This window comes from Daktulosphaira vitifoliae, unplaced genomic scaffold (genome assembly GCF_025091365.1).
Source record: "Daktulosphaira vitifoliae isolate Bord-2020 unplaced genomic scaffold, ASM2509136v1 Scaffold_1, whole genome shotgun sequence".
Classification (NCBI taxonomy): Eukaryota; Metazoa; Arthropoda; class Insecta; order Hemiptera; family Phylloxeridae; genus Daktulosphaira; species Daktulosphaira vitifoliae.
Genome location: NW_026099572.1, coordinates 12,358,463 through 12,377,315, shown reverse-complemented (window position 1 = coordinate 12,377,315; position 18,853 = coordinate 12,358,463). Strand labels below are relative to the sequence as shown.

Below are 18,853 nucleotides of genomic sequence, written 5' to 3'. Positions count from 1 at the left end.
CCAACTCAGTGGGGACGTGGCATAATTGAGCCCAGTATAGATTTAATTTGACAGTTATTAAAATCACTATCATAAAAAACGCTTCGTTGCAAATCTGTTTAATTTTAAAAAATTGGTGGATTATTCCAAAAGCCATATGATCTTCTATTTCCTTATTTATATCCTGATTACAAATTTTATGATTTATAAATGTAATATATGTATACATATTTATTATAGCAATTAAATATATTGATATTTAATAATTTAGTATTGTAATTTTTACGGAAAAATTATAAAGCAACTAGTGATGGGCATTTTCGAATATTTTAAACTACCGAATAACTATTCGAATTGTTTTTGCACAACCGAATAGTGTGTTTTTAGCATAAACTATCGAATAGTTTTAAAATATATTCGAATGGGCTAGCGAATGGTTTCAAAAAATATTCGATTAGTTCTAATTAAAATTTTTATTAAGTACAATTAATTATAATAAGAAGATAATTAACGAATACTTAAAATAAATTATTATATAATTAATAACAGTAAAAAGTACCATTTTATTTATTTTTAGTTTGTGAGTCGTTGGTAAAAACTGATAAATATGGGTTGAAAATTAAAAAGCAGTTCTTTTTTCCGATGACTAATGATATATTTTCAGTTTTATCGGAAAGGTTTGTTCTATGCGCAACAGAAGTATTCGTAAATACTAAAGTCTTATTTTACACTTAATACCTTGTATACTGTTCTTAGTCTAGTATTACCTGCTCTTTTGTATTTATAGTTTTGCTGTTTTAATAACACTAACGATCTAAATAGGATTGTTTTAAAACTGTTTATTCAGGGTACTAAGATTATAAATAGGATACAATTAATAATAAAAAAAATTAGTGATGAGCATTTTCAAATATTTTAAACTATTGATTAATTATTCGAACTGTTTTTATACCACCGAATATTTTATTTTTAGTATAAACTATCAAATATTTAAAAAACTATTCGAATAGACTATCCAATATTTTTACTATTCGAATAGTTCGAATAGTGGACAACTATCGAATAGTTCGATAGTTATTATTCGATATTTTTCATCACTAAAAGTAACTATTACTTTTATGGCAAACGTATATAAAAGTTTAAGATTTGACGCAATACTTAAAAAAATAAATCGTTTGTTATTTATAAATAATTTATTTAAATAGATTTACTGGTCTACAAGGAATTTTCATCAGAGACGAAAATATACTTATCTAAACTCATTTTTGCGTCGATTTAAAATCTACAATTAGAGTTTCGCATATTGCCTAAATAATGACAAAATTGTTCTAATTAATATAACAAATATTTATGTTTGATTATTAGTTTACGTATGAATAATTAATAAATATATTTTAATAAAAAAAAGTTGAAAAAATTCTACTTTCTATACGCATTTTTAAGTTTTGAATCTCTCCCCTGTATAAAGGGAAATGGTCCGATTTAAAAAAAAGTATGTCACATAAAATAAGTATATAAATAGTACTTATAAAAAAATTTTAATCATCCATACATTTTTCAAAAAGTTATAGAAATATTAAGTTAAATATATAAAAAATAATTTTTTTACAAAAATTGTATTTTTGTTATTATCTTTGACGTCCGTTTTTACCATGAAAACAAAATAAAGTCTGAATTTTTTTTTTTCATATGAAAGTATAATACATAAGCTTTAATTTAAGATATATATAAAAGTATCAGTATTTCCAGAACACTTTCAAAAATGATATTGAATTGGTCATTTTAAAAAAAGTTATAGCACTTTTAAGCAGAAAAAATGTCGAAAATTAACGATTTTTAAATTTTTATCACAAAAATAGAATGTTTTTAACTACTGCAGCTATTTGCACATAAAAGATAAGTCGTCGATACAATTTTTTTTAATTTTATTTTATAGTACATGACATAAGCTTTAATTTGATACATGTTTAAAGGACGCAGTATTTCCAGAACATTTTCAAATGTTAGTTTTTGTAAAATAGTTGGCATTTTAAATCCCCCCTGTGAGCAGGTTAAGTGTTAGATTTTCAAAAAAATGATATAAAATGAAAGGGAAATATCTAAGGTTTCAATATAAAAAAAAATAATAATGATTTGTTAATATTTGATTAAGTTATGGTAGTTTTAAGAAAAAAAAAATGATGAAATTTACCGATTTTAAAAATTGTAATTTTTTTGGTAATTTAAGGAGAACGAGGGAAATTTAAAAAATTTTTGAGGGTAATGTATTCGACTAGATAAAATTTGTGATCTTTAATGTATCGATGAAAGAAATCGGTTCGATGAGAGCTGAGAAAAAGTGGCAACAGACACAAAAAAAAAACATCATAGTAAAATTCATACCTTTTCAGCTTCGCATCGAAGCTAAAACAGGTCTGAATGCATGAGCAGTATTTATGAGCTGATCTCTTTAACAACTGTAAGAATATTTATTACTATGTTCTTACCACTTATATTACACACGTTTTATTTCTATTTATTTAATTCGTAATACATATTAATTAGCATAGAGGGAGATGCTGATGTGACATTTCTACTCGTCTGTAGCCCGGAGCTACTGACATCGAACTAACAAAGGGCAGTTGTGTTTGAGTGGCCGTTATAGACATAGTTTTCAATATTATTACTTTCGTCTTATTTATATTATTTATAATTTAACTTGTTTTATTCAACGACCTGTCTATGGCCAATTGTCATCATAGCCAACCAACTCCGTCTCACTTGGATATACCTACTAACCAATTGTACTAGGATTCAGGTCAGACGTATTGTACATTACATATAACTTATATTTACTGAACATCTAAAATATAGCTTTACTTTGTCGTTGACATAAAACAATAGTCTAATTTTATTTAATAATCTATCCCCTGTAACTAAGGTACATGATTGCCTGTGTCTCCTTCAGGTAATTAAAACTCATTTAAGGAGATAGGGACGATATTTGGGCAGACGTCGGGTAGCTTCCGATTATTGGTTTTGACCAAGATCCTCAACTATTAAACAAGCCCCTAACACAACTAAAACTAAACTATCTAAAAACCAGAATAATTAGCTGAACAAGGCATGTATGGAGGGTAAGAGACAGGTATAATATGTAGTATCAGTGTGAAAACCTTATGGAACAAAACCATGAGGACGCCTAAGACAACGATGGAGGCTGAACCATAGAGAATCTTAAAATGTTAAACGACAAATATGAAAATATATAAATAATGAACAAAGATACATGAAGATAAAAAAAATATTTTATATATTTCTTATCTTTATCATAATGGTTATCGCATTGCTGTGTAATCAATTATGTGAAATTAAGTACTTTTGACCAATAATACGCCTCTATAACACTTTTATACATGAAGTCATAAGCCGTTCATATTAAATATATACGTTTTTTAGGGGAATATTCCCTATTCTCGGGAAACAATTCTTAGGCACATCACTAGATACATATTTTTATTAATTTACACAGGTCCGTCATTTGGGGAGTGTTGGGTGGGTATTTGTCAGTCTAATTTTAATGAAAAATAGGATTAGTTATTCACTCTTGCTAACCTAACCATATTTTGAGCTAGTCTTCTGTAACAAAAGAATATTCCTAAGAGTACATTAAACCTATTATCTTCGAAATCTTAACTAACATTTTGTTTGTTTTAATCGTCATGTTTCAAAAGTTACTATAATGTCTTCAAGTATATATTTTTTTGTAATAACTATGGAATTTTCAAACCCTAAATATATGAAATTCTTTAAAAAATTTAAAAGTCCAACTAACGTATTATTAGAGACATCAAAGTTGATATTTTTGCATTGAAAATTTTTGATCACGATGATTACTTTTACTAAAATATCATACTATGTGACTAAAATTACATAATTAAAGTGATTTAATGTACACAAATTGTTTTCAAATACGGGGCTCTTGGGAAAATTAATTTTATCCCCGCCACCACAGATGCAATATAACCATTTGATAGATGAACTTAATATTCCACAAACTCTAGTCATTCAATAGTATCCATATAATTTATAATTTAAATAAAAATTAAATCATTTAGTACTGATTTTAAATTACAAAAAAGAAATACTAAAACCAACTTGCTTTATTTAAGTTAAAAACATTATTTTAAGAATCAAATATAACATAAATCCAGTCTTAAAAATACATTCATACATATTAAGAAACACATTAGAATAATTATGACCATAATTACTATTTAAATAAGTAAAAATAAGTATACCTTATTATTATATAAATTTACACCATTAATTTTTCTTTATATTTAATTAAAAAATATTATATTATACATAGTTAATATGGCAGTTATAAAAGAAAATCTAAAACTAATGATAGAAAACTATAAATTCGAACAAACACAATTATTATCATGCTGAGAATTAGTAAAAAATAATATATATATTATATGACTACACAATATAATTCTTTTGAATATATATAAATATCAAAATTGAATACTAATTGTTAATAAATAAAAATTAGTAGACCAATACAGATGTTCTTTTTATTTGAGTTACTTCATTATTAAATGTTTTTGATTTTCATAAAGTAATTTTAGTTCTATAGGACTCACAAAATTATTATTTTTAATTAAATACTTATTAACTTAAGATTAAGTTTTTTTAATATAATAATTAAAAACAATTGTTTTTTTTAAACCAAATAAATTTCAGACTGTCAATCACATACAAACATCACAATAAAAATAATACGTATTTGGTATTTGAAAAAATATATTTAGAACAGGAACTAACTATACTATCCATAGAAAGTAAAATTAATATTAAAAATTTATACAGTCTTGTAATTAATTTTGTATTATTATTTATTAACCGTCAAAAACCAGGAACAAAAAAGATATAGAAATATTATCATTATTATTATAAATTAGCTTACAATTATTAAGATTAGAATATGATCGTATAATCCAAAACTTTTAGAATAGTAAAATAAAAAAAAATTTTATTATAAAAATATAAACTTATTATCACGTTTTTGGTTTGTAAAATTCTCTTTTTAATTGATTCAAATATACTTATTTTGATATATATTCATTTAATAATAATAGATATGATTTTGTTCTAGAACTATGATATACGCATTCATTCATAATAATTTATGATTAAGAATCAAATATTATAAGCTTTGTTTTTTATTTTTCAATATACATTTTTGAAAATAAATAAAATGTAATTTTAATCCAATATAATTATTTATCGACTTTTAATTAGATGGCACTTTTTCAAATAATTTATGGTGCATTCTTTAACAGTTAACATCATTACTTTTTAGAGGCTGCATACCTGTGGAATAAAATGTAAGATTATAATTTTTATTCTAGTGTACGTTATGAGTCTTTTGATAATAAATTTACCCATAAATTGAGGATAAACAGGATATGCACCTGGTGGTAAATGATGTGTTACTTCTTTTTTTGGTGTGTTTTCTACATCTGATTCATGGGATAATGTTACAGCAGCTATCATATTTGCATTATCATTATTATCTTCTATTATAACAATAACAATAGCATTTTTTAAAAACAATATTGAAAAAAATTACTAAATTATACTAGTTTTTAAAAAAAATAAAATCCCAAAATCAATCTTTTCAAATTTATATGATAAATTTTGTGTAGTAACATAATAATAATTATTATTCTTAATTAAATATTTTAAGATATTTTTAAGAAATAAAAGTTATTTAATTAGATTAGTAGTATTCAGATTTCAGAATTATATTATATTTTGAAGTTTAACTAAAGAAGTTTGTTAAAAGAATTTTCCTAATTATTTCAAGCACTATTTAAGTTAGCACAGGAATACATAGAATAAAACTAATTTAATGTTTCATTATTTATAAATTAATTAATACTTAAGTAATTTAGAAAAATATATTTTAAATTATTTTTAAAATTCTCTTTATTTGACAAATTAAAATTACTTAGAATTTATTTACCAGTTTAAAATAATAGTTAACATTTAAATAATCCGTAATGTAAATTTTGTTTTTAAAGAATATTTGGAAAGCTAAAAGGGCATACTTACCCTCAAAGAGACTATAGTTTTATCAAAAATTAATAAGTATTAATAGTTTTTATTAAATGTAGGAAATGTATTATCTGTATTAAGTGTAAAGTATAACAAAAATTTCAATTTTACAGATTTTATAAATGTATAAAGTCCTACCCGTGCCATATCAATTACTATTATATAAAATAAAAGTATTGGTTTATTTACCAAAAATAAATGGGTTATAATTAACTGGTATTTAACTATTTGTATGTATGTATACTAACTGTAAGCTGGCTGTCGGCGTTTCATCATACAATAACAAGGAATACAAATACAAATTACACAACATGTTAATAAGAGTCCAATAACCAATATTAAAAGTATTAATAGACTTGGTGTATATTTTTGAACGCTATAAATAAATTTAATATAAAATTAATATATCTATAAGTTTTTATAACACATTGTTACATTATAATCATTTTAGAACTATAATTATTTTTCAAGCGGTTCATACTTAAATTTGTTGACTTACTTGCTATAAAACTAAAATGAAAAAAAAAAAATATAGGCCTTTAACTTGTTTCTAATTTGCTGATTTAATTAACAAAATTTTAGTTTATATATTTTAAATAGTTGTTGTGAAAGAAGTTTACACGCAAAATATGTACGACAAGAAAAGCAGCCCAATTCAATGTTAGAAGATAGGTGCCCTTAACCTAATAGGAATACATAAAAATTTTCTTGAATTTAAGAAGAGAAAATATTAAAATTACCCCATTTATGGTTACACTAATGAAGAAAAAATTAAATAAAAAGTAATTACAGGTTATGAATACGATCAGTAACATTGCAGCATTCAACATTATCATAAGAATCATAACAACAAAACTTAGCATCAGCTGTTACTTCTGGCGAAGGGCATGTCAAAATAACAAATCTATTGATGATTCCATTAGATATTTTTTTTACTGTGCAGTTCTCACCTAAAATGAAGATAGATTAATAGAGTAAAATTTATTCACACTTTAAATATATAATTTTTTTAAACTTTTAACATTTCTGGTCTAATTAGTCATAATGGCTTCTAAAAAGAGGCTATAAATTATGTTATAATTATATTTCCATATACTATTTTGAATGATTTTCAAAATAAATTTTATTTTGTCAATAAAGTTCATCAATTAAACTGTGTATAGTCATCTTAATCAGAAAATAATGTAAATTGAATCAAACATATAAAATACTATCTTAAACTAATAACTTACATTGTACAAACGTGAATAACACAACTAAATATGTAACACAAAATATCCACTTATAACTTCTCATGATGCAGTAAATGCTGTATTGTTTTCCGATAATTTATTTTTAATACAATTTAATTCACTCAAAAGCAAATATTTAAGAAATATCACGAACGAAAATACTATTTTTAAACTTTACATATCGTTTTAATACAATAATTTACATAAAAATTATTATCTTATTAAATGTTTTTTACAGTAAATAAAATCAATTAAATATTTGAATGTATCATTAAATAATTTACTCTTTTGATATTTTACTCTACTGTTAGTTTTCTACTAATCTGTTAACATAATACTTTGTTAAGTTATGGGTGGCGTAGAAAATTGTATTATACAACAGTAAACAGCTTCTATACTTCAAACTGTAGATAAAAATAAACAAGATCAAGATTAAATAGTATGATGATAGTTTTTTAATGTAAATTTACTGCTGTACTATCAGACAACTGTTGTTATAGTAATGTAACTAGCGCTCTTTCCTAATCTAATTCAAAACAACGGCGAATAATAACACAAGTATGGTGTTTTAGTACACAAAATGAACACCAACTGCGTTTATATCGCTAAAGGTCTAACCATGTCAATAATATACGATTTCATTTTATCAAAGTTGCTTATTCAATAAGTTTCTTTTTAAAGAAACTTAAAGCTACTCAGATTTATCATACGACAAAAATATCAACTAATATTTATGTATCTAATTATAATGAAAAATGAGTTATTACATTTATTGCCATCATCAAAAATAAAAGTTTTTTCTAACATCTAGCATAATATGCTAGGTCTGTCTGTTAATGAGCTATAGTTTGTGACAATCAGTCAATTCCATATGTTTTTATTTAGTGATAATATAATTATACGTGTTATCATTGATTAAACATTCTTCTATAAACTACAAATTTAGTAAATATAAAAAATGAGTTTGAAAGCGTCAAAATAGCCATTCCTATTTATAATGTAAGAAGTGAGCGACGTTAAAACTGTTGTGTTAAGAACCATTATTATTTTTAATTTGGGCGTATACACCAAAAAACTATGATAATTGAAAATACATATTTGTCTTAAGATCAATATAACACTTATTTATAAAAAAGAAAATTTATTTATAATCTATAATATTACAAGTTACATTATTTTAAAAATAACACGAAATTTTTTTCTGGCTCTTCTAAAAAATATGAATTTTTTCGCATACAGCAAATACCCTTTTAATCAATGATATTGTAATAAAAATATATATATCTTTTGAAATAGTTAATATTTAAAAACTTCAAATAGATTTTACACAGTTAGAGATAAGATGAAGCTGTTTAAGAAAGACACCTTCATCTTTTACAATGGCTGTTCAGGTAAACGAATTCAAACTTTTTTTTTGTTGATCCCGTTCAAATTAAAAAATAACATTCATCAATCAGGTCAATCAATCTTGGATGGCCATTGTAGTAAGACAGTATTTAACTGAAAAGAAATATAAGATTTGAAGTAGCCTAAGTACTAAATTAATATAATTAGATTATGGGTTCTAATTATTGATCAAAGTAATTATAAAGTTTATAGTTAATTACAAATTACTAGAGCTATATTTATAAAACTACTATTATCACGACTCACTTTTCCTATCCATTTATTCAAATATAAATGTTCTTAACTGATAAGTTTATGATACAATTAAGTTTCTTTAATTTGAACGGATAAGAAAAGAATAGAAAAATTTATAGATTCGATTTAAAAATTAAGCTCATAAATCTTGATTTTACAATATTCAATGTAAAATAAAATTAATCATCAATATTATTTCAAGTAAATTAGCCGTATTATATAGGTTATCCTAGTGATAAGTAGTTCACCGTAAAACAACAATTCAACAGTTCAAAGAACAAACTCAACTAATTAGTACTAATGTATACAGTCCTATTAAATTAGTTATTGTCCATTAGTTTTGAATTTTTTAATATAATCATTTGTTTGAAGATCAGTGTTTAAAATTGTGTTCAATAAGCATTTGTTGTATAAATTTTGTTATTTTTTAAACATTAATATGACGTTAAAGTTTTGTGCGAATTTATCATTTATGTATCAGGAAGCAGGTAGTCTTCTTGAAAGATATAGTTGGGCTGCAAAATCCGGATTTCGTTATGTTGAATGTGCTTTTCCATATTCTGAACCATTGGAAAACGTAGTTCAGGCAAAAAATGACGCAAACGTTAAACAAATAATTATAAATACTCCTAAAGGGGAAGACGAAGAATTAGGAATTGCAGCCATTCCAAATGCAGAAGAACGTTTTCAATCATATGTAAATACAGCAGTATCATATGCACAGGCATTAAATTGTAATAAAATACATGTAATGGCTGGTATTGTTCCAAACCCCAATGATATTAATCATCAAACATATGAACAAAACTTAAAATATGCTTCAAAAATTTTTGAAAAAAATGGTATAGTTGGATTAATTGAACCAATAAATAAGTATTCAGCTCCTGGATATTATTTGAATTCTTATGAACGAGCTATTGAAGTAATAAATAAAATCTGTAGTCCCAATCTAAAATTGCAATTGGATATATTTCATTTGCAACAAATTAAAGGTGACTTAACAAATAATATCAAATATCTCTTGCCTTACACAGGACATATACAAATAGCCCAAGTGCCAAATCGTAATGAACCAAATACTCAAGGAGAAATTGACTATGACTATATTTTAAATTTGTTGGGAAATCTTGGATATGAAGGATGGATTGGTTTGGAATACAACCCAAAGACTAATACAGATGACGGTTTGGTATGGTTACAACAGCTTAAAATAGATATACAAATTTGATGCAATACAATTTTTATTATTCAGTCACAATTTAAAAGAAAAAAAAACTAAAACTTATTCTACAATCCAGAGCATATTGACACCAGATTTTCCTAGGTTAACACTCTCTAACATTCCATTTTCAGTAGTTTTAATATAATGTAGAAATAATAGTATTGTATAAAATAAATTATTGCGACCCTGTAAATAAAATTTAATTGTTTAATAAAAAAGTAAATAAAGTATGACAAAATATAAATTACTTTTGGAAAGTTGTATGTATCTTTTACTATTTTTAAACAATAATGTGGAGGACAACTGGATTGCTGATAAATTATAATTTGTTTATCATTAGCTTTAATTTTCTCTGGATATTTAACAAAATGTTGAATTGAAAATGGTTTGTTGCCTTTAAGACGTGTCAGTGGAGAGAGTTGCGAATCAAGATAAGTTGCTAATAAATGCATAACCAACTAAAATTTAAAAGACAATTTTTTTATTTTGATAATGATATTTAATAACTTTTGAACTTATTTAATTTTAAATTCAATTTTTTTGAGTAATTAAATAATTTAAGTTGTATTAAGTTACTTGAGGGCAAAATGCATGTTTATGATGATAAACTTATAATGATTTTTTAATGTAGCTAAAAAAAAATTACACCCAACTAGCTTTGCCCATATTTACAATATCATACCTAACTACTTAAAAAGAAAAAAAATAGACAACCTTAAATGTTTTGGGTTTTTTTTTTTGTATTTTTAGACTTAAATCATATTTTTTATTAATATAAAAAATAAATTATTATTATTATTTAATTTATCTAAAATTTTAAAAGACCATTCTATATATTAAAATTCTGTAAATCATAAGCAAAACTATGACCCACATAAACTAGTCCATAGCCTAACCTAATATTTAGGACTATTCAGATAATAAGAGAAAACTTGACCAGGCATGACTACTGGAATAATGTTACGAAAGCATAAACTGTACAGTACACAATCCTCATCCTTATTTCATTGAAACAAAAATAGTACAATGCTAAGTATCACAAAAAAAATCAAAAGCACGGTGTGTATGTGGCATAGTTGGGGCAAGTAAACGCTTTGATGCATTTCTTATGATAATTTTCAATTTTAAAAAATTAGTGGGTTTGTACATAGAAGATAAGTCAGGACAAATTTTTTTTTTTTTTAATTTATAGTACAAAATAGAAGCTTTAATTTAGAAAACCCAGCACAGGGGGTTTGCGGCACAGTGATGACTTGTCATAGTTGGATTAAATATAATGATATTTGACAGTGATTGAAATCACTCTCATAAAAAACGCTTCGATGCAAATCTTTAGATAGTGTTTAATTTTAAAAAATTAGTGGATTATTACAAAAGTTTCATGATTTCCTATTTCATTATTTATATCCTGATTACAAGTTTTATGATTTATAAGTGTAGTATATGAATAAATAAATATTTATAATATATAAAGGAAAATGGTTTTATTAAAAAAAAAAAGAAGTATATAAATAGTATTTATCATAAAAAAATTGTATTAATCCATATATTTTTTAAAAAGTTAAAAATATAAAATCGAGAATCTTCACATCAAAATAGCAATTGGTAGCCATTTTCACCGTAAAGACAAAATAAAGTCCAAACATTTTTTTTTCTATAAAAATTTTCAAACAGTAAAGTTGAAAATATTGAATTGTGTGAAAAAAAAAAGTTACTACTTTCAATCCACCCTGTGGGGAGAAGGTAAAGAGTCAGGTTTTAAAAAAATGTATATCAAATAAAAGGGAAATACCTTAAGTTTCTCTATAAAAAAAAGAACTATTTGTATGCGTTTATTTTTTAACATTAGGGCAGTTTCAAAAAAAAAAAAAAAAAAGTCAAAATTTAGTGATTTTAAAAATTGTAATTTTTTGGGATTTCTTCAGGAAACAAGGGAAATTTCTTTAATTTTTGAGGGCAGTTTTCAACTAGAAAAAAAAAAAAAAAAAAAATATTATAATTAGGAGTTAAAATATTAGGAAAAAAAAATTTGTAAATAAAAATGATTTAAGTGATATGATCACTTCCGAAAAGAAAACTGACACAAATTACACTTATCTTTCTTTTCCTTCCTATTAATTAATTGTTAATAACTTAATTAAATTTTCTACAAATATGAGGGCATATTTTTTGTGTCAGGGGAGTATGGTAAATAGCTGAAAATGTATTAAACAAACTCATATTAGTATAGTATAAGGCTTTTAACACTGTAGTAAGGAATTATAAATTCTTAAGTAAAATATTAATGTCGCATAAAGGAAAAAAACAGGGTAAACCAATTAACAATGATGGGAACAACAATATATAGAATAAAATGTGAGAAGAAGAATTGGGCGTTTTTAACAAGGAAAATCTTGTTTTTAGGCAGAACAATTGAACACGTGAAATTCTGTATTTCATATGAAATTGATTTTATCTTATCATATTTTTGTACTATATTTAATTTTTGTGTTTCCTACATTTTTCAAATAAAGTAGAACTGTTTGAAACTTACAATTGGGTTAAATACTTTATATATGCTATGTTTCTAAAATTGTGTGTGTGTGTGTACGGTTAAAGTCAAGGTTAAACTACTGGTCCTTTAGTCAGTTTTAACAGTTAATGTGCTACTGGCTAGTTTTTTAGATTAACGGTTTTTTTGTGGGTTTTGTAAAAATGTAGTTATGGTATTGGCTGAAAAAAATTCACCTTTTAGTCTGCTACTTTTAAACTAGACAGTGTTGACAGATCTAAAAACTAAAACTGATTTATTAAATGGAAGGATTGGGGCTGATCAGTGTACCCAACAGGTGGACTCAAAAAGAGCCAAAACAACGAGTTTGACATTGAAAGTGTCAACTAAATGTGTACTTATTGTTTTTTCTATGTCGCAGTCTTACAGACGTATGGAATAATGTGGTCCAAAACTTTAATAATTATTTTAAAAAACATAACGTAAAACTTTTGTTGGATCAAAAATTATAAGATTTTTTAAACATCTAAGACCATTCTGTACATAATATACTGGATAGAAATATGATATTTATTTATGTAATCAATTTCATTATTTTTCTAAACCCTTTTATAATAATGCTAAAAGTACAACTTGGCATTTTTATTTCATTAAACATTATACTTTATGATACTAATTAAAAACTAGTACATAAATTAATTTGAAAAATGTCATAATTTATAAAAGATCAAAGAAGAATATTTATAGGACTAGAAATTTAAATAATAATATTATTAGATAAATTTCATAACTTAAGCAAAAACAAAGAATTTTTGCTAAATATTTCCAGTTGATTACCTTTTGTTCTGTAATAACTCCAAAAATCTAATAAGTAAATTCAGCATATACCCTTACTGGTATTCACCAAATTTATTATGATGCCTATTTCATTGGTAAAACAATTATAGAAAGTTATAAATAAATTAGTTATTAATTAATTTAAAAGTTATACAAAGTATAATACATGATATATTAAATGAATATATGATGGTATCTTACTGCAGAATCTGATGGTAACTCAGAATTCCACTCTTTCCCATTAAATGATCCACCAGAATTCCAACGGTACTCAGTTAGACAAGATCCTTTAGATAACTCTAAATAATTATAAATATTTTTAAATATATAGAATAAAAATGTTCTATATACAATTAATAGTAAAATATTTACCCTTGATTCGTTGTGCAACATATTCTTGATTGGATGATATTTCAAAATATGGAATAATGTGTAGTAAACTTGGAATAGTGTGGACAACTTGAACTGTATTGGCTGTTTTCTTAAGTCTTTCTAAACCAACATTTCCAATAGATACATCAACAAAACCTTGATTGTACAAGGCTCTATCGACATTGTCTATTTCTTTTACTAAACGTGCAACAATTGTTTGTGATATCCACTAAAATAAATAAGAAAATGGTAGAATTAAGCATTTTACATGACATAAATTTACTAAATCAACATCAAGTTTCTTAGCAAAAAAAATTACTTTAAGAATGGTTTTGATGAGTAAGTAGTAGAAGTAATTAGAAAAAGTAATATAATTATAGTCATACAATAAATTTTTGAGGAAAAAATGTTAAATTTAGTATGTGCCTATACAACAAAAGTAGGATGTGATGAAATAAACAAGAAAGTGTTTTGAATAGAGGTGGATGATGTGATGCAAGAAATAACTGGTAATGAGGATACAGTGATAGGTGGAAATATAAATAGACTGTAGGTAATGAGAAGAGAAGATATGAAAGAGTAATGTATAGAGGGTATTGTTTCAGTAAGAAGAATGAAGCTGGAAAAATAATGTTGGATTTCACAGTATCGTATGATTTTGCTGTGTTTAATACTTATTTTAAAAAGGGAGCGTACAACACGTAAAAGATTGTAAAGTTATCCCAGGCAAGAGTGCAACATACTACGTTCAATACTTTTTCCTTAAAAATTAATTTTATGACTATAATTCTGTCTCTTTTCTTAAATACTTCTACTACTTTTCATCTCCTCATTTATTATTATTCCTATACCATTCTTTGTATTGGTCTTACCCAAGTATATTATTTTATAACCTATTTACCTTGCTTTCTCTCCTTTCCACTTAGTTTCCTGCACACAACAAATGTTAACTTTTTTCATTTTCAATACTTCTACTAACTCTCTACTTCTACCAATTAATGTTCCAACATTCCACGTATTATCTTACTTTGTATTTATCATACTTCCTTATACATGAATTAAGCCTACATTTTAGTAATGCAATCCCTGCACTGTTGATACTACAAACGTTAGGTAGGCCAGTACACATGACTGGTATCAAGCACTTATTCTTTTAGACCTTCTTCGTCTCTAACTACTTCATTTTCTCTTACATGTTATTTCCACATACATCTCAGACGGGACAAAATGCTTAAGTTCAGGATTTCTCATACTTTTTGACAAAATTTTACATTGGCTGTCGACCTGATGCAATCTATTCAATTGTTTCTTGTGACTAGCAGAAGACCCGTAGAAGTATTCATATTCCTCACCCCAAGGGATATTAAAAAAGAAAATATAATTAAAAATTTTTTTTGGCTGCAAAATTTTAAAAATAATTCACAATAATAAGTAGAAAATCTTTATCATGTCATTCATGCATCAATATTATTTACTTAACATTTTGAATTATCATAAGATAATTTTATTTATATCATAATATCAAATGCTACCACACAAAAAAAAAAAAAAATACAAATACAAATAACACCAGAAAACTTTCATAAAAAATTCAATAAAACCTTGATAAAATATGTTTTATTTGAATATTAAACAAATTAACTAAAAAGAAATTTATTAATTATTTAAATGAAAGAATAGATTCCTTGCAAAAATAGAAGAAAAAATAATTTTTTTATTTATAAAAAAGGATTTGAATTAATATCTTCTTTTAAGGAATGTTCTGAGCATGGTTATAAATTTAAAAAAAAACTACTTTGATTATTGAATCATTTTTTATGATTATATTGATAATACATACAGTTCTTAGGCTTATTGTCCATCTTTCAACTTTATTGTTGTCAACCTTAAATTTTCGCCATACTTCTGAAGCCATAGCTACAGTTGATGTACTTTCATTTAAATCTAATTTAGATTGCTCCGCTAAAAACAATTTTATTTCAATCAAATTTTATATTGAAAATATACTAGAAAATAAAGAAAATGACAATGGTAATGCATTGAAAAAAATGAGCTCATAACAAAATTCTAATTTATGGAAGATTTTGATACTAAATCACCAATTACAAAATTGTTGGTTTAAAATAAATTTAATCATAAAACTATTTTTAATTGTGAAATATTATTTGCTTTAATAAACATTTTATCAGGCAAACAATTGAATTGTTTAATTCTTTTAAACAGAAAATGACTTATTAAATTTAATGTGAAATCAAATAAATAAGTCAAACAAAATAATAAGCATAAAATATTATTTATAACAAACTAAAGCTTAATAAATAATAAAATAAAACAGAAGAGTGATCTTAATTTTCTGAACACATTAAGAGAAGTTTTAAAGTTAGTTTAATAAAGAAATAGAATTTAATTAGGAATTTAAAATTTTAAAATATTGATTATAATTAAAATATTTAACGGGAGAAACCACAAAAATTTTCTTAATAAAAAACTGCTAATATGTATTTTGATATCTGATGTTTTCAAGTTAACTTCAAGGGGGAGGGTGAATATAAAATATTATTAATAATTTATTTGAAAATAACTGATGCACATAGTGTTTTTATTTGGTGCTCTAGTTTCAAAGACAAAAATTTGTTTGGAATGTGCCCAACTTTATTTTTATCTATTATTTGATGTTACCTACCTGTATGAGATTAGAAATAATTTGTGTTAATATTTATAATATGATTAATAATACAATATAAATCTAATAGTATTAAATGAAAAAAATACTTTTTATTAAGAAATTTTTTTTATCAATTGTAATTAAGTTAATTCCAACTTGTATAAATTTTTTAACCTGAAAATACAATAATGAACAAGCAGCATTACAATAAATTATAGAAAGTTAAGCAACAAAATATAATACAATTTCATTAAAAAGAACTCAGTTTAGCAATGGCTACATCTTTTAAATGAATATAAAAAAACATGAAAAATTATGTGTGTGCTTATTATAGTTATGCACATTATTATTTTTTTATTCAAAAAATTGTATGTGGGGCGATTTCCTCCATTTCCCTTTACAGGGATGTGCCTAGTTACACACAACTGATAATAATAACATAATTGTTGAAATACATATTTAAAATTTTAAATATTTTTAATCATAATTCATTTTTTAACAAACAATTTTTATAATATTAACAATTAAAAAAGGAATTTTTAGGATAATAAGTCATGGTAACTTATACAAATAATTGTTGAATTAATAATCAAAGCTATTAGAAGAAAAAAAATGAAAAGAATACATAAAAATAAAATTAAAAGTTAGCTAATATTAAGAATACATACGAGATGAAGCCACTTGATATATAGAATTCTGTAACATTGATGAAATAGAAGTATTTGAACAGCCAGAACGTTCCCAAAGTGACATACTTTGTTGCTCTGAATCACGTTCTTGTAAAAAAACAATTGTAATTGTCAGTTAATTTCTAATATATTTAAAATTTAGGTTTAGTAATAATATACCATTTAATGAAAAACTATTTTTACTATCATAATCTTTAAGGTATTGTTCTAAGGTAACCATATCTTCAATTGTATCATTATTTGTATTACTAATGTAAGAAATTCCATTTCGGCTCTGTTTTTCCGGAATTAATTTGTCTATAAGTTGTGATTTATAACATAAAAAGTATTTAGTTTATTTAATATAAAAATACAAATATCTACACACCAGGGGAAATTTGAAATTGAGGATTATTCCAATTGCTCAAAGTACAATTTATTGGAGTACTTGTAGTGGCTGGAGGTGTAATTTTGTTTGTCAAAGCATGAGATGTTTTAACTCTAATATAAGCTATAATTTTAGATAATATATAATTTAATTTACTTGTTTTAATTATAAAATATTATATGTATACTTACAATTTGATAGACCTAAAGTTTGAAACTGTTCAGGTGCTAAATCTAGAGTGTCAGTAGTTATCCAAAGCTTAATAAGACTAAATAAGTGATATAAGAGACTTGTACTCAATAATATTGATGTCAATGATTCAACGAGCCGCCACCAAGGTGTATACCATGAATAAGGCAAAACTATTCTATATGTGAATAAATTAAAAATAAAATAATAAGCTACCATTTTTATAGTTTTAATTAAATCTTAAAATTGTAATTATATATATATATATATGTAATAGATACAAAAATAAAGAATTACAATAACTTACAGATCATAGAAAATCATTGATAGTACAACTATATTGATACTGCCCCAAATAAAATGTTGTTTCATTTTGTTTACAGCTATAGTCAATTGAATAGCATCCTTAACAAGATCATTTTTCACTTGATGAATAGTTTTGTAGTTTGTGGGTGTCCTTAAACAGACAAAACTTTAAATATTTAATAAAACAACTGGAATATTAAACAAACCTCATGATTTATAGTCAAACTAATATAGAATTTAAATTTTTAAATGAAAAAATTTTATGTACTAAAAGTTACTAGGAACAAAATAAATAAAAATTCTTGAGATAAAAGGGCTAAGTTTATCGATAAACTTTTTTTTACTGTAATGCTATGATGCTACCAAAAATTGGTAATCAGTAATTTGCAAGCACCAAATATATAAAATTCAAGACGCATAATTTTTAAACTGTATATTAGCTCAACTTTGTTCAAATATAGAAGTCATTGTGAATTATGAATCTGTGTAAAACTGAATCAATTAAAAATATTATTAAAAACAAATAAAAAAGTACCACACATTCAAAATATTTTTACAAGAACTAGAATTAAAGTAATAAGTAAATGATGAAGCAAAATACGAATTCAATTTTTTGTAAAACTCGTGGGTTACTAGTTTCAAGCGCACTGTAATACTTAATAAAATATATTAAAATAACGAACGTTTTGTGATAATTTATTCATATTGGGTGATAACAGATATTTAAACATTTTATACCGCGGTAGAGTTATGTT

At 24.4% G+C, this 18,853-nt stretch overlaps 3 protein-coding genes across 4 annotated transcripts; 1 reads left to right on the top strand and 2 right to left on the bottom strand.

Moving 5' to 3' along the window:
- Positions 1-5,171: 5,171 nt before the first annotated feature.
- LOC126896913 (uncharacterized) lies at positions 5,172-7,822 on the bottom strand. Its single transcript, XM_050670093.1, has 5 exons — positions 7,320-7,822; positions 6,878-7,037; positions 6,336-6,463; positions 5,412-5,546; positions 5,172-5,340 (listed from the first exon to the last, which is right to left on the bottom strand). The coding sequence occupies exons 1-5, from the start codon at positions 7,381-7,383 to the stop codon at positions 5,303-5,305; spliced, it is 525 nt and encodes a 174-aa protein (XP_050526050.1). The 5' UTR covers positions 7,384-7,822; the 3' UTR covers positions 5,172-5,302.
- Positions 7,823-8,644: 822 nt separating this feature from the next.
- LOC126896910 (transmembrane protein 209) lies at positions 8,645-18,741 on the bottom strand. 2 transcript variants are annotated; one of them, XM_050670085.1, is made up of 11 exons: positions 18,305-18,740; positions 18,100-18,249; positions 17,795-17,970; positions 17,604-17,726; positions 17,396-17,533; positions 17,216-17,323; positions 15,723-15,844; positions 13,883-14,111; positions 13,712-13,809; positions 10,431-10,640; positions 10,184-10,368 (listed from the first exon to the last, which is right to left on the bottom strand). In XM_050670085.1, exons 1-11 carry the CDS (start codon positions 18,307-18,309, stop codon positions 10,243-10,245), a joined length of 1,485 nt encoding a protein of 494 aa, XP_050526042.1. In that variant the 5' UTR covers positions 18,310-18,740; the 3' UTR covers positions 10,184-10,242. The 2 variants fall into 2 exon arrangements, with proteins under 2 accessions (XP_050526044.1, XP_050526042.1); XM_050670087.1 differs by lacking the exons at positions 10,184-10,368; positions 10,431-10,640 and adding an exon at positions 8,645-8,819 and having other exon boundaries at positions 18,305-18,741.
- LOC126896911 (putative hydroxypyruvate isomerase) lies at positions 9,052-10,431 on the top strand. Its single transcript, XM_050670088.1, has one exon. It carries the CDS (start codon positions 9,400-9,402, stop codon positions 10,186-10,188), a length of 789 nt encoding a protein of 262 aa, XP_050526045.1. The 5' UTR covers positions 9,052-9,399; the 3' UTR covers positions 10,189-10,431.
- Positions 18,742-18,853: the final 112 nt, after the last annotated feature.